The sequence below is a fragment of the Nicotiana tomentosiformis genome, chromosome 1 (assembly GCF_000390325.3).
Source record: "Nicotiana tomentosiformis chromosome 1, ASM39032v3, whole genome shotgun sequence".
Taxonomy (NCBI): Eukaryota; Viridiplantae; Streptophyta; class Magnoliopsida; order Solanales; family Solanaceae; genus Nicotiana; species Nicotiana tomentosiformis.
Genome location: NC_090812.1, coordinates 59,850,176 through 59,870,793, shown reverse-complemented (window position 1 = coordinate 59,870,793; position 20,618 = coordinate 59,850,176). Strand labels below are relative to the sequence as shown.

General features: G+C 36.5%; 3 protein-coding genes across 3 annotated transcripts; 2 read left to right on the top strand and 1 right to left on the bottom strand.

Annotated features, from left to right (window-relative positions):
* The first annotated feature begins 3,447 nt into the window (after nucleotides 1-3,447).
* Nucleotides 3,448-5,702, top strand: LOC104087140 (L-type lectin-domain containing receptor kinase IX.1-like). The gene has a single exon (XM_009591542.3). It carries the CDS (start codon nucleotides 3,448-3,450, stop codon nucleotides 5,584-5,586), a length of 2,139 nt encoding a protein of 712 aa, XP_009589837.3. The 3' UTR covers nucleotides 5,587-5,702.
* A 1,595-nt stretch (nucleotides 5,703-7,297) lies between these two features.
* On the bottom strand, nucleotides 7,298-11,735 carry LOC117274378 (uncharacterized). Its single transcript, XM_033653644.2, has 3 exons — nucleotides 11,612-11,735; nucleotides 9,619-11,528; nucleotides 7,298-9,503 (listed from the first exon to the last, which is right to left on the bottom strand). Exon 3 carries the CDS (start codon nucleotides 8,553-8,555, stop codon nucleotides 7,395-7,397), a length of 1,161 nt encoding a protein of 386 aa, XP_033509535.1. The 5' UTR covers nucleotides 8,556-9,503; nucleotides 9,619-11,528; nucleotides 11,612-11,735; the 3' UTR covers nucleotides 7,298-7,394.
* On the top strand, nucleotides 9,521-10,633 carry LOC138906628 (F-box/kelch-repeat protein At1g57790-like). Its single transcript, XM_070195895.1, has one exon. It carries the CDS (start codon nucleotides 9,521-9,523, stop codon nucleotides 10,631-10,633), a length of 1,113 nt encoding a protein of 370 aa, XP_070051996.1.
* Nucleotides 11,736-20,618: the final 8,883 nt, after the last annotated feature.

The window sequence follows — 20,618 nt, the reverse complement described above, 5'->3', positions numbered from 1 at the left end:
GTAAGAACTGCCAAGACAAATGTTAATTGATGATGGATTTTGAGGATATGAATTTAATGGGGAGATTCTTTGTAGTAAGGAGGATGCATTCCGGAGGATATGGGAAAGCTATAGGGGATGGAGATCACACTGTACTTCCTACTCGAATCCATAAGGAGGAGAGTAGGAAAAGTTTTTACATTAACATGTTTCTTTCTTTTGCAGGTACTTTAGAGGGTGCTTGGCTCTATGTTATGGCCAAACCTATTAGAATGGTATTAGTATCTTTGATACTCATTCCCTATAGGTGCAATCATTGCATAGGCCAGCCCAAATATACAAACAACAAGATGGAGAAGTCTGCACATAAGCCTAAAAACTGGATCCACATAGATGTCCAGTGTGGAGGAAACGGGGAGTATTACACTATAAAATGCAAATCCCTTACTTCCTGGTGATCATACAAGTTACTACTGGCAGAGTCCATGATACCACAATGGCCAATGACACACGCAAGACTACACTACTACCCAGACTGGTTATGCTTGACCATGGGATTTTACATCATTTTCCGGACAATTCAGCATCTTTTGGAGGAACTACCAGGTACATTGTGCATCTATCACACATTAGGAAGCTAGTTTTAACAGGTTTGCTGCAAAAATGATCAGGTATGAGTTCAAAACAAGGTGGCAAAGTTGCAACAACACCTCTACTGCCTTGTCCTAGACAGGTATGTTGGAACGAGTTGCGTACAATTTGGTTAAAAAGTTGTCCTTGTCAAGCTTGAATTTCAGTTCTAGATACCAGGTGGAGTTGCCTTATGCTCAAGATACCAATTGTATATGCCCAGAATCAGACGTGAAGAGGGCCAACTATTCAAGAATGTATTGCAAGTCATGCCCAAATGTGCGTTCTCAAGGATTATGGTTCATAGTTCTTTTTGTACTATTAAAGTTGAGTGTTATACACAACTTTGATAATAATTGATTTACTCATTTTTTACGCATTTACATTTTGTGAGACCTCCAGAGTCCAGACACATTGTGTTTTATTTTGTTTATTATTAATAAAAAAATATCACTAGGCACCCAGCCTAGTGGTATATTTGCTATAAAAAAAATAGACTAAACCTAAAAAAAATAAATGTTGACTAAACCTAAAAGAATGTTCATATCCTAAAAACTGATTTTCAAGGAACATGTCCTACTTGTCTTGGAAGGCTTAATATGGACATGCTTATAAACCTAAAAACTGATTTTTCTTTTACAAATATGGTATGTTACAATTCAAACACGGAAAATTTTAATACATAATTAAATAATTAAATAACTATTTTGTCCAATATAAAATTTATTTTTAACGGGTAAAAAAAGCGAACAACATTTCATTAAGAGACTTCGTGCTTTTAACATAGCATAAATAAAATAAAATTAGAACACCAAATTAGATCAAATTAAATTAGAAGTCAAGTCTTTTTAGTGGGATTTCGTGGTTTTGTGTGGGTGTATTATTACAAATATGAAATCATATGGGTTTGAGATTTGAAGAGGTTAGAACTAATGTTACCAACAATCGTTTTAGTGGACTCACAAAGAGAAGAGGATTCATATTGGGCCTGTAGTAAGCCTATTGGGCTACTTAAGATAAGCTCATAAGATCGGGGGATTTGCATATATACCTAATTTTTGGGTCACATTTTAACTTATACTCCCTTTGCAAAAACAATTACAAGCGTACCCACTTTTCGGGTAACTTCAGGCATACGGGTCTGAAGTAACAAAAAAATTATGTCTGAAGTTTGAACTTCAGAATTTTTTGCCTGAAGTGTAGCCTTATCAAAGCAAAACTTCAGATATTTTTGCCTGAAGTTTGGCCTGACTTGCAAAGGCAATCACGCAAACTTCAGTTCATAGTGTAAGGAAAAACTTCAGTTTTCCCTCACTTCATAGTGCAAACTTCAGACAAATTAATCTGAAGTTCTTCAATTTGTAGTGCAAACTTCAGGAACTTCAGTTTATAGTGCAAGGGCAAACTTCAGTTTTCCCTCACTTCATAGTGCAAACTTCAGACAAATTAGTCTGAAGTTCTTCAATTTGTAGTGCGAACTTCAGGAACTTCAGTTCATAGTGCAAGGGCAAACTTCAGTTTTCCCTCACTTCATAGTGCAAACTTCAGACAAATTAGTCTGAAGTTCTTCAATTTGTAGTGCAAACTTTCGGACAAATTAACTTTTCAGTGTAACTAAGAGCTGGTTTGGCATCACATCGGGGTTTACCTCATGGGGAATTCTTCATGTTCTTCATACTGGATTTGGAACTTCTGTATATTCAGTATGAGATAAACACATAACAAGATGAACTAGAGAGTATCTGTTGCGCTCTCGATGCATTTGGATTTGTATCTCGAGCTTGCAAAATAAAGGATTGTAAAATTTGTAGAAGCCAACATTTTACCTTCTGTTGACAGGGTTTCTGAATTCAAATAGAGAACAATAACAATACTCTGGTTTGTTATTTTATGACAGTATTTGATCAAATGTAGGTTAAGTTGTTAATTTGACTTCACATTTTATTAGTGAATATATTAAAGTAGTGGTTGAAAAGTTAATTTGATAGACAAGAAGAGGAGGAAGAAGAGGAAGCGTCTGAAGTTGTTAAAATTAGGGTATAGGTTAAATAATTTTAAAAATATGGGTATAGGTTAAATGGGGGCGACCAAATAGGGCGCCCCGTGCAATTTTTACCATAAGATCTCACAAACAAATAAAATTGTCAAAATGGCATGACATAGCCATTTTTACGGGTGGTTATTAAAAAATGGTTAGTATTTGCAAAGTTATTAAAAAGTAGTCACTATTTAATGCGGCGATAAAATCTGGATAAAAGTACCAGCATAATATGTCGGATTATGAAACTTCTACGTATAAACTTCCAATATATTTGTTGGAACTCCAGTATATTATGAATTCCACACATTATGTTGGAATCTCATATGTAAAAAATTCAAGCTACACCATATTATGCTGGAATTTTTCTTGATTTTTAAGAGTGTATTTGTTCAAATTTTATTTTCACATGAAAAAGTAGTTAAATTTCCATTAATTTTGAAATTATGACTAATTTTTCATAAGCAGTTGTAAATCAGGCTATTTCTAATTTTTCCCAATAAAATTGCGTTTGAAAATCTCAAATGAGCTATCCGACCAATATTTTTCTTAAGAAATTGGTCTTCAAATGGCTTGGTTTAGACAAAACAAAGCCGTCCGTAGCCTATCCTTGATATTGTCGCAAAAACAAAAGGTAAAGACAAAACAAATTAATAAAACAAACTTTTCCTAATTGAGTGTAAACAGAGTGTAAATGAAACTACTTTGTCAAAAGTGTTTTTTAAAAAATATCATTTTCCCCTCTAATTATGTATACATAAACAGTCTATCTGTTTGAAAGATCTTACACAATCCAAGCCATGGTTTTCAGCAAAATTTTGAACATCTTGCTATTCTTAGTACTTTTTGTTATCCCTTCTTTCTATTCACTGAACTTTAACCTCTCCAGCATCAATCCTTCTGATGCTAATCGTTCCATCAATGTCACTGGAGATGCCTATATATCGAACCAGGGTATACAAGTCACCCCTGATGAGCGTAATGTGGCATTAGGTGGAAAAACTGGTCGAGCTAATTTTATTGAGCCACTGCAATTATGGAAAAAGACTACAGGAGAATTGGCAGATTTTACTACACATTTCTCGTTTGTCATTGATTCAAATGGTAACGATAGCTTTGCTGATGGACTCGCCTTTTTCTTAGCTCCTGTTGGTTCTAGTATACCAATTGGTTCAGCTGGAAATGGCCTTGGTCTTGCCAAGGCCGAGTTAGAAGGCAGCTCATCCCCTGAGCCATTTGTTGCTATCGAGTTCGATACATTTCTCAATACTTGGGACCCACCCTATTTACATGTTGGTATCAATGTAAATTCTATGGAATCTGCTGTTACTCAAGTATGGAGGAATAACATTACACTGGGGAGGAAAAATGATGCTTGGATTAGTTATAATGCTAGTTCGCATACTCTTAAAGTTGTTTTCACTGGATTTTCAAATAATAAATTTAACAAGGACAAGCTTAGTTTATTGATTGATCTGAGGAATTATTTGCCTGAGAATGTTACTTTTGGCTTCTCAGCATCAACTGGACAATTGTTTCAGAAAAACAATGTCAAGTCTTGGGATTTCAATTCAAGTTTGAGTTTTGATCCTAACGAAGATCCAGAAAATGCTGAACAGCCTAGTGCAAGTCCTCCTATTACTCAAGTTCAAGATCCAAAGGGTCCTCCTTCCAATCAAGAAATCAGCGCCAGGAAAAAAGGAAACAAGGGACTAGTAGTTGGATCAAGCATAGGTTTGCCTGTTCTGATTCTTGGGCTGATCACTGCTAGCTGCTTTTTATTGAAGAAAAAGAGGAAAAGGAATGATAAAGACCATGTCTTTGCTGATCTGAGTATGGACAATGAATTTCAAAAGGGAACCGGCCCTAAGAAGTTTTCATATGGTGAATTAGCTCTTGCAACGAACAACTTTGCTGAGGGACAGAAGCTTGGAGAAGGTGGATTTGGCGAAGTTTATGAAGGTTTATTGAAGGAATGTAAATCATATGTTGCTGTTAAGAGAGTATCAAGCGGTTCTAAACAAGGGATAAAGGAGTATGCATCAGAAGTGAAGATCATCAGCCGATTAAGACACAGAAATTTAGTTCAACTTATTGGTTGGTGTCACGAGAAAGGGCAGTTGCATCTTGTTTATGAATTGATGCCTAATGGAAGCTTAGATAAGCATCTTTTCAAAGAAAAGTCATTGTTGGTATGGGAAATCAGGTGGAAAATTGTTCAAGGATTAGCCTCGGCTTTGCTCTATCTACACGAAGAGTGGGAACAATGTGTAGTCCATAGGGACGTAAAAGCAAGTAATGTCATGTTGGATTCAAACTTCAACGCTAAATTAGGCGATTTTGGTTTGGCTAGACTTGTGGATCATGAAAAAGGATCTCAAACAACAATGTTGGCGGGGACTGTAGGGTATATGGCACCTGAATGTGTTATGAATGGAAAAGCTAGTAAGGAGTCAGATGTCTACAGTTTTGGGATAGTAGCATTGGAAATAGCAAGTGGAAGAAGATCAATAGATATTAAAGCAGCAGAAGATCAAGTGAGATTGGTGGAATGGGTTTGGAACCTCTATGGAATTGGAAAGCTAGTTGAAGCAACTGATCCAAGATTGAATAAGATATTTAATGAGCAACAAATGAAACGTTTAATGGTTCTTGGTCTATGGTGTGCTCATCCAGACAACAAACTCAGGCCATCAATAGGGCAAGCAATTCGTGTTCTTGATTCTGAAGTTCAGTTACCTATTCTTCCCTCAAGAATGCCTGTTGCGACGTATTCTCCCCCTCCATTGAATATGTTTTCGCCTCCATTTTCACATACTTATGAAACTAAAACAGTGGGGCGTGAGCAGGAACAGACTATGACTTACACTTATAACAGTACTAAATCCTCAAGTGTTTATACATCATCAGCTGCTTCGTCGACAAAATCACTTTTGTAACCACGACTACCTTTTTGTGCACATGGAATTCATTTAAGAGTTCCCATTTATATCTGTAACTTAGATGAATTTTATGTAACTTTCCTCTCTTGCAAGGATTTTGACGACTAACGGAGTTGAATGCCTCTCATGGATGCTTAAGTTTTAAATTTTGTTAGGAGCTGAGAATTCAATTCCATTTGACAGCAAAAACAAAGGAATTTCAACTTTCTTTTATGATTTTTGACTCCTTCATCTTTTGAAAGCTTGAATTAAGTTGAGCTTGTGCTAAGGAATTAAGTTCTTGGTAAAAATGTTTATAGGCATATTACATACTCGATCGCTCCTTCTTTATAGTCCGGACAGGACAAGAAATTTGCCAGAAAAAAGGTAATCTATTTGTATCTTGTAATTAACATCAAGTTTTTGAGAATACACTAGTGACAGCAACTATGTTCAAAAAGGAGTTTCTGAGAATCTGAAAACCAAACAGATACAGACACTTTATATAACAGACTAGTATCTTATGCATCATGAGGAACTTTCTTATAAACTATAAAATCGAGTTTGAAATTTTCATCTCAGCTTTTCAATATGTTTATATATGTACATATATTGCACCAGAAAGCTAGATATTTTGCAGAAAACAAAGCCATCCATTGCCTCTTTGTTCTTGTCAGAATGACAGAAAAAAAGCAACAGCAAGGCACCAAAATAACTTCTTTTTATTGATTGAAAACAGTGACGGAAAATGAAAGATATACTATTATAAAATAAAATAAAAAGACGACCTTCTCAACTGGATTTTCCATTATTTATTCGCTCAAATGCCATCTTACTGAATCTTACAATCCAGGCTATTGTTCTTTTTGTTTCTAACTTTTGATTCTTTCTGTTGAAAGCCGGCCGGCATTTCCATGTTTTACAGTTCCAGTTATAGCAGCCGTCTTTGGCCCCTATTACATTAAAAAGTAAAATTGATCTCTTTTCCCACCAGTAATTAAAGAGAGTTGATGTTAAAGGGAGAATGAGTTTTAAGGTACTTCTGCTTTTCTAGCCTTAGAGAAAAGACAATCTGTAATACAAAACTTTGATCTGTCATATAAATCTTTAATGGTTCTGAAAGAAGAAATATAATTTCAGTTTTCATTTATTTGGATTGACGATTCATAATATAGAGAATGACAGCTGAAATGGGCAGGGTTTTCGTTTTTGGGGGTTTTAGGGTCAGCTAAGAGAAACGATATTACAAAAATACCCCTGGCACTATTTAACAGTAAGTCTGCCGTTTTGAAATTTTGACTATATTTTGCTTGTGAATATGGTTCAGCGACTTCTTGCCTTAGCATCCAAAATCCAAAATAGTTGACTTCTTGGGACACAAGTTTCCTGGTAATGAAATAATTTAATAAATACAAGAGCAGATCTCAACTAGAACCAATACAGCTAATTACTCCAACTAATCAGTTCAAGAATATTAGCAAGTCAACGCATAACCAATAACAATTCTTCACTCCCAAAAAATCATCTTAAAAAGAAAATACTATTAAAACAACCGTAAAGATTATGATGACCAGTACGTCTGCAAGATTACTTTCTGAAACTTGTGTATAAATCAAGAAAATTTTCTTTTGTCTCGGCAAGAGATTCCAAGATTAGTGGGAATTACAGTTTATGTTCAAAATAGGTAAAGCTTCTCAAAACAACAGCCATCAATTTAACAAGTCAGACATTTTGTCCACTTTTATTTCACACAATAACAAAGTTACTAACATGTCAGAATAATATAAAAACATAGACGAGATACTGGATCAGAAACATATGTAATTTCAATATCGTCGACGTCGACCTAATGATTTTTTAGTTACTGGATCCTCCCACATTGGAATTTTTATCTCAGAACCAGCATTATCATAACAGGGCAAAATGCAACCACTTCTCATATCATACCGTCTCCAACCATCAATTCCCTTATGAGTAAAATATACAGAGTTATTTCTGCAGCCAACTTGACTTGCAGGCACTGAAGCGGAGCAATTAATCCCCGCAAATAGCGTTCTATCTCCGAAATTTTCCAGCTTTAACCATGACAAATCTTCAATCTGCAGCTTAAACACTTCCACTTTGTTCACCATCTTGTTTGATCTTTCTGAAATTAGGAAAATGAGCAAGATTTCCCCATTAGACTCAAGAAAGCACTCTATGAAATGCTTTGAGTAGCTCGAAGGAATGGCTCGTTTACTACTTAGTCGTGTAAGTTGAAACTGAGATTCATCACTTTCTTCTATTACTGCCAGAGTCCCCTGCAAACTCAGTGCATAAAACTTCCCTTCAAAGATAATTGCATTGCTGAATTGTATCAGTTGCCCCTTAGGATCATTTGGATCAATTAGGCCATTTTGACTGCTTTCTTGTTGCATCCATTTTTGGTTTTTTCCTAACTGATAAACCACAAATGGTGGAAAGCAACAATATCCACTACCAACAAAAGGAGAGTAGTAAGGATGAGAATTTAGAAAGGGAAACATAAATGATTTTCTAGCATTGGATGAGTAAGTAGCCCAATGAGCATAGCCTTTGGAAGTATTCAGAAAACAGCAATCAATAGGTATATTTTCTCCATTCAACCAAGGTGAGAAGTAATGAAAATGCTTCCAAGGATCATAACGCGGCCTTCTTCTACCATGCCACCAATAGCAACCGGCTTCTTCAAATGAGAGGCTGAAGGAATGCTGCTGAGTTTTGCAATAGTATTGGGGTTCATTTGAAAGCTCAAGCCACGGTGATTGTGCGATGGAATCACATTTCTTGGATGCAAATCTCCATGATTTAGAAACACCAGCAGAACCTATGGATTTTGCTTGAGTTGAATGTGTTGGTTGCTTTTTCAGAAAGTTGAGTAGCTTTTCAGGAAGATTTCGCCATGGTTCCACATAAGCAGACTCTTCTTTAGATGAAGTTTTCTGTTTTCTCCTATCATTCGGAGCCATGTATAGATAATGGATAAAAGAAACAAGGACTAATTCTGGAGCTTGTCTAACAATCCAAAAAATGCATTTATAATCTCTGTCTCCCTGTTCCAGCTGTTTATTTTATTAGCCTTAGGCTCCAAGAATCAAGATAGTTGACTTCTTCATAAATTATTTTTTGTTTGTGTTTTTGTTAATCAGTTGGATATATATATAAATATACAATAAGTAGTAGAGATCAAGTTTTGATTTGAAGGAATTCTTTTTTATAGGCTGAGTTTTCATTTCCTCCACTTCCCCTTCAAAGGGGGCTAAACTTGCAATTTACATATTCAATCTTACTCCAACTTATCTTGAATGGAGTGATTCTCCATAGTTTTAACTTTTTGTTGGCTCCCTTGATGCTTTTATTAACACATTTCATTAGCAAAGATGATCCTAAATTTATTTACTCCAAAAACAAAGACTAAATTGGTATGATGCCAGGTTATTGATGAGTAGCTAATTGTAAATAATGGCATTGAATTTAGACCACTTAGGTTACATTTAAAAAGCGTGTGGATTGTCCTTGAATCGAAATGTAGGTAGCATAGTGAAGAAATTGATGCCTTATATTGTTACATGCAGGACATGGTTGCTGCTACTTGCTATCAAATTATGAACTTTTCGGAACTAAGAAAAATAATCTGTCTTCTGCATCTCAAAATTACAGTTGTTAAAACTGGAGGCCATATATTACTTTCTGCACTACTACTTTTTTCACAGTGAGTTCCAGATGGATGTTAAATTAATAAGGCATCTAAATGGTCAACTCAATTATTTAATTGAAAGAAACTACCGCTAACCTTGTGCTCCAAGAGATCAACTAACTTGAAGTCTACGGTTACTTGGTGGCCACATCTGATCTTGATTATTTTAAGCCTGCCTCAAGCTATATTCCCATATCATTTCCTTCTCTAGCTCCCATTTCTGCACAAAAAAAAAGCATGGTTCAAAAAGTCAAGAAGGATAAGAATCAAAGTTCACCAAAGAAAGAAGCCAATAATAGCCCAAGGCCATGGCCAAATCTTCCCAAAGAACTCACCAGCTTAATCTCAAGTGAACCGAGTCTAATGGAAAACATCAGTTTTGGTGGTGTCACCAAGTCATGGAGATCAGCACACTCTAAAAAATGTATCCCAATAGGAAAATCCCTATGGCCACAACTCACTGAAATTCAAAAAAACAAGAATCATTCTCACTGCTTTCATATAGGATATTACTGGCCTTATGGTAGAAGATGGCGGACATGGAAGGACCCTTGGATATATTTCAAGGGTCATTCTCATGGTTCACTAATAGCAGTTGGACGCTGTCCAAATGATATCTTATTGTGGAAATCCTACAGAGAGACCTACTGTCACCTTCCATCTTGGGATACCCGCGTTCCGTTCAGGTTTGCAACTTTATCTACATTTCATCCCATAAGTCTCAATGACTATGGAAAAACTTGTATGATTATGGTGCTAACAGGTGCTGCTTCTCCAGCTTTTGTGTTCTGTGAAACGGGGGCCAGAAAAGAATGTGTGTGGAGGAAGCAAGACTGTAACCTAACTGACCCCTTTGGCTCAGGTGAACATTTGCAGTTCATAAATGCCATTGGCTTTAATGGAAAATTCTACGCGTTGAGTTTGCAGGGGACACTTGCAGTAATTGAAGAAATTGATTCTAGCCTTAGAGTCACTGAGATGAGCTCAAGCAGGGCTGTTCCTTATGTTATTTCAAGGCATTTCAGGGAAATTTTAGTTGAATCAGATGGGGAAATATTATTGATTTTCTTGGTCTCTAAAAGATCCATTAAAAAAGTGGATGATGTTGAAGTTTACAGGCTGGATATTCCAAAACTGTTGTGGGTTAAGATGGAAAGCCTTGGGCATAGAACATTGTTTGTGGAGGAAGAATGTTGTATGTGGATTAATGGCAGCAAGCTAGGATGCAGGAGCAATTGCATATATTTTACTCAGCAAGTAAGTGAAAACTGGTGGCTGTTTGACAAGCAAGCAAAATCAATATCACCTGCTCCTGAAAGCAACCTTTTTGGTATTGAATCTTTGATGTAGAATTGATCACCAGGAGCAACCAGTAATTTTCCTCTTCCTGATTAATCACTATAATATTTCAATTTTCCACGGGAGCGAAGCATGGAAAATGGTCACTTTGTTTTAACACAAGACTACATACATGTACAGTTCTTCAGATTCTTATGTAAATTATTCTCTCAATACAACATGAACAATCAACCAAGCAACTATGACTCAATCCCCCATAATAAAAATTTTGTATCATTATGCTATACACGACATGGTATTGCTACTTAGTATCAACTGTGAACTTCTCAACAGTAAAACAAGGATGATTCTTGAAAAATAACTTGTCTTTCTGCATCTTATGCTTATAATTGTTTAAACTGAAGTTCATATTTTTTCTGCACTTATGCTTTTTTACTACATGGTGTGTTTTATACTTCGGGGGTATTTAGTCATGTATTTAATTGGTCAAACATGTCATTTAATTCACTGAGCATTTCACTAATAATTGGCAGTTTTATGAAATGGAAATTGCAAGCCTAGTTTGTTAACCTGTTTATATGATTATGGTTCTGAAACAATAAAGTCTAGTATGGGTTTATACTTTATACTTTATACACAACAAAGCCAGTTACCATAGCACCAAAACATACTTGAAATGGAGGAATGCTCCAAAAAGAAGCATGTTCTATTCGGAATACATGGTAGCTGTATGGCAAAAATATTTTCTAAAAAATGTGATATTTAACCCATTCTTGGCCTTATCTCAATTCCTTCAACAATAAGCCCTTCTTTGTGAGATACACAGTCCTTCACCTCGTACACAAGGTAAGCAACGTAGGAAGTCTGTGGTGACAGAATCCCAGCTCTTATTGTGCCCCAAATTTCAAGCCAACAAACAAGTATGAACTCAGCCACCTCTGGAAACCTGATTAGACAAACAATTGTCATTAATCCATATACTCACTGTTTCAAGAAAAGGATAGTAGATATCCGCTGAAAATGGCAAACCTGGACTCTGGTAGTGAAGTCCATTTCCAATAGCTTGGTGTATCACCCCCAATGCAATATTAAGATCCCTTGCACCTAAAAAGTAGCATTTCTTTCCAGTCAATTTTTCCACTGAGAAACTCTGTTGAACAATAGCATAAAGTAAGAAACGCACAACTAATGTCTAATGAAAGACGACAAGCTTACAAAAAACATGTATGATGTTTTATAATTCAATGCCAACATAGATTATAGAAGGACCGGTTCTTCTATGTGTTACTTATACTACTGTTGCGGAAATAATAAATACGGAAAGTAAAGAACACAAGTATTTTTACATGAAAAACACCCGGCTCACTAAATCACTGAGCCAAAACAGCATTTACAAAACTCTTTGTAAACCTAAGGATTACTTCTAATCTCTTTGTGTCAACCAACCTCTAATTGTTGCGACAGCTTCAAGTTAACTCTAACTTCAATACAATATTCAGAGTACCTAGTACAATTGCTTCTAGATAAAGCTGAAAAGTACAATTTAAAATCCCTACTACAATGAAACTAGAATAAAAGACAGACACTTGGAACTGGTTCTTCTATCTGGTTCATGTAGCTTCAGGTTTGCACACTTGAATCACGCGCGAATTGCTTGCAAAATGCCATGCTATTTTGCTCTCAACTCACGTTTAACTTCAGCATTTGTGTATTACCTGTAGAAGAGAACAAACATATATTTATAAGTTAGCAGTATGAGATTAACTAGAGTTACTACGCTATACTCTTCCTTGGTGGAAAAGTTCTAGTTATCTTCAACTTCTAACTCCTTCCTTATCCAGGATAGAGTTCTATTGATTAAGGAGTCTTTCTCCTGATCATTTATGCAACCTTTTCGATCAGAAGATATCAGATATCACAACTTAATCTTATCTCCTTTACGTGCATCCCTTGTGCTCGAATCTGCCCGTGTCTATGTACACTGTGTATAGACCTGGTTCATGCTTGAGTTCCTTTGTCAATTATCAAAACAAACTTCACTTGGGCCAACAAATTTCCCATTTTTAATGATGACAAACTCTGTGTTTTTCATAAGCATAAGCACTGTTTCAACTCAGGTCAACATCAACACAATGTTAGAACACTTTCTATTTTAAAGTCACTAATCATCAAGGACCAAGTTCATTGGGTAATAAATATCACAGTCCAAAGTAAAAAGGCACAACTTATCTTTCCCATTTTGGCATCATCGAAAAGTTGCATAATTATGTTAGATAACCAGATTTTAATAGATATTACTCATGGCCACTGGGCTACTTCAAATGCAATCATGGAGTCAAGTACTATTTGTCAATCTAATGATATTATCCATCTAAGAAGCATCAACAAAAAATGTTAGAGCACAAAAATAGTTGATTATCATTGATACTAGTCATCCACAAAGCATAAAGAGAAATAAAGATACTGGATAATGAGCAAAAAAAATAAAAATAATCCCATCCGGGTCACTAGTTTGTCTAACTAGGCTAGGAAGATCTTAAGGATGGGAAGGACCAGGTTCTTGGTTCTTGGCTTGAAGCAGTTTTAACATATCATGAAGAATACCTTCATTCTTCTCCTTCTCCTTTGCAAGCTCAACTCTGAGAGCATCTCTCTCAGTTTCTACTTCTGCCAACATCTTCTTCAGCCTTTCAATTTCAGCATCCTTAGCCCCACTCTCTTGTACCAAGGCTCGTACTTTGCTGTTCACAGACACCTTTTTGGATGAACCAGGTTCTTTGGGAGTAGTGTGGACTTCATAGTCACAAGCAGTCAAAGTGTTTGCCCCAAAGTGGTCCTTACTTGTACCAACTTCCCATTTCTTGAGGGGTACCTTGAAGTGAGCAAGTACAACCGTGAGAATAAAACCATAGGATATGGCATGAGTTTTGATGCCAGTTAGAACCCTATCAAGAAGCTGGATGATGAACCCAAGCCAATTGATTTGCCTCTTACTATCCAAACATTCCATAAGGACCAGGTCCATAAATGTGGCAATGTTCCTTCTTTCCTGCCTGGGCAGCACAACCTTATTGACAAATTCAAACAACACTTTGTGGGGTGGCTTCATCTCACTTTTATACACAATCTTGGCTTCTAGCTCTAACTCAGTGTCAACAAATTTTCTTGTAATGGCAAGTGATGTGGGGAGGTTTTCTAGGCTTGGCCATTTTAATTTTTTATAGTCATTGTACCCTTCGGCAGATACTCCCAGAATTTCTCCCAACTCCTTGTCAGCAAAACTCACAGTCACCCCCTTTACCACACTAGTGACTCTGTCATTTTTTATCTTACAATTTGCCATGAACTCCACAATCTCAGTTCTAGCAAGCTTTCCATCCATCTGAAGGACCATGTTCTTCCAACCCTGCAGTTGTAACTTTTTCAGCAGCATCATCATGGCCTTCCTCCTCCAAGTCCCTGAGGAGTCTATCTTTCAAGATGGTTCTTTTTCCAAACTTAACCATCTTGTCTTTCTCTGTATCAGATTCTTCTTCTTCTTCACTCTCTTCTTCCTCCACTACTTTCACTTTTCTAAACATCAAGGCAGACCTGGTTCTTTTTGCCAAGGTAGAAGATTCTATTGACTTTGATTTCGAAGAAGACTTCTTTTTGGAAGTCTTGATTTTCTTTGCTTTTGGAGTTACAACCTCCACCTCTTCTGCCTCCTCTTCATCATGAAGAACCAGGTCTATCTCCCCGATTTCAACTGCCTCAACATGCTCAATTTCTTTCTTCTTTCCCTTTGCAACAACTTTTCTTTTACTCTCATCTAGGGCTTTTTCCAGTTCAGCCTCACTCTGGTTCTTCTGACTCCTTGTAGCTCTTCCTCTTGTAGGAGGAGTTGCTACATGGATAGAAAAGGCAACCTTTCTTTTCTTATTTGCCCTAGCAGTACCAAGAATTTTAACTCCTGAACTTTTTCTCCTTTTTGGATTGTAATTGTCAGACACTCTTTTCAATAGGTCTTCGAGGGGTTCCTACACAGATGGAACGGGTTCTTGGAACCTCTTCCTCAACCTTACCAATCCCTATTTTTTATTTTTACCACCCAATTTTCTAGACTCAACTGTTTCAACCCCAGCCATGGTTCCTACCAACACAAACCTATTTTTCAGATTTTCAGCAACTTCAGAGATAGTCTGAGATGTAATTTTTGGACCACATGTTACCTGCTCTGTTTCAGATTAAACGGTTTCTTCCCCCTCAGTTGCAGACTTGAAGGAATCTTCATATTTTTGGGGTTCATCTGCCTGACTTGCCTTTAGTTGCTCATTGATTTTCTTGATTTGTTCTCTTCCACCAACTACTTTTCGAGCAATCATCTTAAATGGGACATTGTCAGAAGTGTTGGAGGAGTAGGTGTAGATTCTTTGGGTGATGATGAGGAATTTTCAGAAGTGTTAGCCATTGATGGTTAGAGGATGAGAGAAAATGATTATGTGTGTGTGGAAGATGAGAGAAGATAAAGAGAATTATTTGGCGGTTGTAAGATTGAAGTGAAGAAATGACTAAAGCCAAATCAATTTAAAAAGGGATAATTTGATTGGGTAACAACAGCTTTTTCAGAAGCTCAGGAGTCTAATCAAACTGGGAGTCAGTTTGAAGAGACATTGAGGACTCTCCCTAGAATCTAGAAACTTATTGTGTTTTGGGACTCTATTTGGATGAAATCGGTTCATTTCGTAACGGATAAACTCAAGGAGGTTAGGATTAAATGGGACTCTCATTTTGATCATAATCCAAATATAATTATTCCAAAATATGCAGAGTGGAGAGCACGTACCATGTAATCTTGATGAACCAGGTTCTTCACTGAGAAATCTCTTGTGTAAGTCTGAATTTTTCAAGAAAATAAAGATAATATCATTAGAGATTAATGATACAATTTAGCACATAGCATAAGAGTATACTAGTGAAAGCATGAGACTGAGCAAAATTTAATCTAATTATGTACAAAATTCCCAAATTTTCTAGATAATTTTTGAGTTAGAACTAGTTCCTTTTAGGTGATCTTAATCATCCCTAATTCTAATATGTTTCTTTCAAAGTGATCTCTACTTAAGGCTTTTGTGAAGATGTCAGCTATTTACTTGTCAGAAGCACAGAATTCCACAGTGATCAAACACTTTTCATAGTTGTCCCTCAAAAAGTGATGCCTAACATCTATGTGCTTAGTTTTTTGTGATGAACCGGGTTCTTGGTCATACTAATTGCACTGGTGTTATCACAAAAGATGGGGATACAAACTACATCAATTCCAAAGTCCATTAATTGTTGTTTGATCCACAACAATTGAGCACAACACGATGCAGCAGCAACATACTCAGCTTCAGCAGTAGATAAAGCCATAGAATATTGCTTTTTGGTGGCCCAAGACACAAGACATGAGCCAAGAAAGTGTGCCATACCTAAGGTGCTCTTTCTATTCACAAGAAAACCTTTATAATCAGCATCAGCATACCAAGTTGAAATTACTACCTTTTGGGTAACATAGGCAAAGGTCAGTAGTGCCTTTTAGGTATCTCAAGATCCTCTTGACAGTAGTCAAGTGAGACTCCTTTGGATTTGCCTGAAATCTAACACACAGGCCTACACTGAAAATAATGTCAGGTCTACTAGCAGTTAGATATAACAAAGAGCTGATCATTCCTCTATACAACTTCTGATCAACAGGTGAACCAGGTTCATGTATATCCAATTTTGTGGTTGTTGCTATAGGTGTGTCAATTTCTTTGGAATCTTCCATTTTAAACCTTTTAAGCAACTCTTTCACATACTTTTGTTGATGGATCATAGTTCCATTTGAATTTTGTTTAATTTGTAAACCTAAAAAGAAATTAAGCTTACCCATCATGCTCATTTTAAATTCACTTCCCATTAATTTAGCAAATTCTTTACTTAACTTATCATTAGTTGCTCCAAAGATTATATCATCAACATATATCTGAACTACCAAGAGGTCTTTACCTTTTTATTTCAGGAACAAAGTATTGTCAATTTTACCTCTTGTGTAGCCATGCTCAGGCAAGAATTTTGACAATCTTTCATACCATGCTTGTAGAGCCTGCTTGAGCCCATAAAGTGCCTTGTCAAGCTTGTACACATGATTAGGACATTCTTTGCTTTCAAAGCTCAAAGGTTGCTTGACAAACTCTTCTTCCTTTAGATAGCCATTGAGGAAGGCACTCTTGACATCCATCTGATGGAGAGTGAATTCCATGTAAGCATCAAAGGCTATAAGGAGTCTAATTACTTCCAATTATGGAATTGGAGAAAAAGTATCATCATAGTCTATGCTCTCCTCTTGACTATACCCTTGAACAGCCAATCTTGCCTTGTTCCTTGTAAATGTTCCATCTTCGTCAAGTTTATTTCTGAAGACCCATTTTGTGCCAATTACTTATATATCCTTGGGTCTTGGAACCAGATTCCAAACTTGGCTTCTCTCAAATTGGTTGAGTTCATCTTGCATTGCATTCACCCATTTTGCATCCTGCAAAGCTTCAACAACATTTTTAGGTTCAATAAGAGATAAGAAAGCATCAAAAGCACAAAGATTCCTCAAAGAAGATCTAGTTTTGATTCTAGAGGTTGGATCGGTGATTATGTTCTCAATGGGATGAGAACTTTGATACTTGTAAAGTTTCACAACTAGCTGGTTTCCCGTAGATGTTCCTTCAATATTTTGTTGCTGGGGAACAGGTTCCCTCGAGGTTTGAGGATCAGTTCCTCTTTGTTCAGTTCCCCATGTCAAGTTGTCCTGGGTGGAAGGACCTGTTCCATCACATGTTCCTCTGGTGCAGCTTCAGTCTGGGTTATGGTTTCATTTGAGTTTCTTACCAGTCCAATTGCTTCATCATCATGTTCCTGCCTCTCAGAAAGAATGTTAGTTTCATCAAAAACCACATGTACACTTTCTTTTACACACATAGTTCTTTTGTTATAAATCTTATAAGCTTTACTATATGAAGAATATCCCAAGAATACCCCCTCATCACTTCTGGGATCAAACTTACCTTGGGAGTCTTTACCATTGTTGTGCATAAAGCACTTGCATCCAAATGCCCTAAGATGGGATATATTTGGCTTTCTCCCTTTAAGTAACTCATAGAGAGTCTTCTAAACAAGAGGTCTAGTCATGCACCTATTTATGATGTAGCATGCGGTGTTCACAGCTTCTGCCCAGAAGCTATGGGGCAATTTACTAGAAAGAAGCATAGTCCTAGCCATTTCTTCTAGTGTCCTATTCTTTCTTTCAACTACTCCATTTTGTTGTGGAATCCTAGGAGCAAAACAATTATGAGTTATACCATGCTCATCACAGAATTCAGCAAATTTAGCATTCTCAAATTCAATATCATGATCAGACCTAATTGATGCAAGTTGATTACCTAGTTGTTTCTGAGTTTTTCTAACAAAAAAAAGTGAACCTGTCAAATGCTTCATCTTTAGATGTTAAAAATAATGTCCAAGTAAACCTATAGTAATCATCAACAAGTACCATAACATATCTCTTACCACCTCTGCTCAATGTTCTAATTGGTCCACAAAGATCCATATAGACCAGTTCTATCGTCCTGGTGGTACTTACCATTTTCTTGCTTTAGAAAAAGGATCTTACCTGCTTCCCCCTTGCACAAGTCTCAAAAACTTTATCTTCCTTGAATTTAATGTTAGGAAGCCTTATCACAAAGTCCTTGGAGACTAGTTTGTTGAGTTAACTTAAACTGGCATGTCCAAGTCTCTTATGCCAAATGAGGGGACCATTATCCAACACACTTAAGTAAGTGAGTTCATTATCTGAAAGTGTGGACAGATCCACAATATATATGTTGTTCACTCTTTTTCCCTACAAAACTATTTTGTCAGTGGTAAGACTAATCACAAAGCATTTTGTAGAGGTGAATGTTACCATGTTACCTATATTACACAATTATGATATACTTATTAGACTATACTTCAGTCCATCTATCAAGTAGACATTCTCAATAGAGTGAGAATCAGTCTTACCTACCTTGCCAACCCCAATGATCTCACCTCTCTTCCTATTTCCGAAGGAGACATTACCTCCTTTAAGGTTCTCAAGTGAAAGGAGCTGGTTCGTGTTTCCTGTCATATGCTTTAAGCAGTCACTATCCATGTACCATATTTAGCTACTCACATTTACTTGGACCTGTAAAAGAAAATCAGGGGTTAGTCTTAGGAACCCAAACTAGTTTGGGTCCCTTTCTATAGGCAAAAGGATTAATCAAATTCTTTTTAGCCCAACTTGGTAGTCTATTCTTCCCTTGAACAAATTCTTTGTTCTTTTGACTTGCCTTTTCTTTTACAGTGCATTCACTTTTATAGTGACCTATTTTACCACAGTGTGTGCAAATCTTGTTCTTAGGAAGTGTAAGGTACTTGCTTATGGGATCCCACTTAGGCGCAGGGTTCCCAAAGCCAAGTCCTCTTCTGTTGCTATTATGGTGTTCTTGTAGCCATGAAAGTGCATCGGAGGACCTATTCCATTTACAAGTTCTATCTAGCTCATGCTTGACCTTGCTTAGATCCTCCTTTAGGATTCTTATCTGCTCATCTCTTTTGTAAAACTCATCTTTCATTTTTCCTATATTTTCTTCTAGAGTGAGTTGTGTGTTATCATCTGTCTTCTTACCTGTTCCTAATTTCATTTTTAGATTTTCAGATCTAAGTTTTAGGACAGTTGTGTCAAGTTCATGAATCTGGTTCTTCAACACAGCATTTTCACTTTCAGTTTCACTAGGCCTAAGTTTTAGGTTTTTACACTTAGCATTTAAAACCACACATTCTTTTGACAGCTATTCCTTTTCATTATTTACATCCTCAGATTCATCAATTAGCTCTAGAAGCAACTGAGATAACCTTTCTCTAGACAAAAATTTAATATTGTCTTTGAGATGAGAGACACTTACCTCAGCTTCTTCACCAGATTCTCTAATGGCCATAAGTGCTCGCTCATCATCATTATCACCATCATCATCATCTAAGCTTTCATATGATCTTTCTCCCTAAGCAGCGGCCATAGCCTTGGTTGATCCTTTGTTGTTGCTTTTTTTGGGTTGAACATGTTCCTACTTCCTGTTCCTTCGTTCAGCTATTTCCTTCTTCCATTCAATTTTCCACAAAGGACAGTTCTTGATGTAGCGATTAGGGGTGGGCGTCGGTTGGCTCGGTCAGTTATTATGAAAGTACGGTTCGGTTTATCGGTTTTCGGTTTTGTAATATTAATAACCAAATCAAACCAAAGTATTTACGGTTCGGTGCGGTTTTTTCAAGGTTCGGTTCAGTTATTTACGGTTTAGTTTTTCGGTTATTAACGGTTCAAGATTTTGATTAATACAACAAGTTGCTGAAACATGTTGGTTTTAGGCTGGCATTAGGTATTAATTTTCAAACAAGACTGCAATTCGAGTTTGATGTAAGATAGGTTAAGAAACCGTTCTTTGTTTTCAATTCGATGTCAATCTCTTTATTTTCTAAATTAAGATTTACATACTCAGAATTACATTAAGAAAATAAAGTTCTATCTATTCTTAAAAGACTTATGGACGAGAATTATATTATCTAATTTTTTTCTTAATTGGATATCTAATTCCACATCCTGAGAATCCAAAGTTATGGACTGTCTGCAAGCAGAAAACCAGTATTAAGATTAAACCCTTGTCATCACTGGCTTCTATGGCAGAGAAAATAGAGCAGAAATGCGTGGAAAAGTTCCAGGCAAACAACGCGAAAGGTAGAGATGTTATGGAACAGATGTGTAAGTACTTAGAAGCTGAACCCAGTGGCATTTCAGTGTGACCAAGTTCTTGAATAGCTTTATGTTAGTCTTCTACTCTTATTCAGTGAGTAGCATGTTTGGGTATGAGTCCAAAATTTTGGTTTTTCGGTTTAACTGAAAATCGAAACATCAAAACCGTAAACCGCACTGAAAAACTGAAATTTAATAATTTAAAAACCGCACACCGACCGA

Bases quoted from the DNA above. Each gene is read 5' to 3' on its own strand.
- LOC117274378 (XM_033653644.2), bottom strand. From the start codon at position 8,555: ATGGCTCCGAATGATAGGAGAAAACAGAAAACTTCATCTAAAGAAGAG.
- LOC104087140 (XM_009591542.3), top strand. From the start codon at position 3,448: ATGGTTTTCAGCAAAATTTTGAACATCTTGCTATTCTTAGTACTTTTT.
- LOC138906628 (XM_070195895.1), top strand. From the start codon at position 9,521: ATGGTTCAAAAAGTCAAGAAGGATAAGAATCAAAGTTCACCAAAGAAA.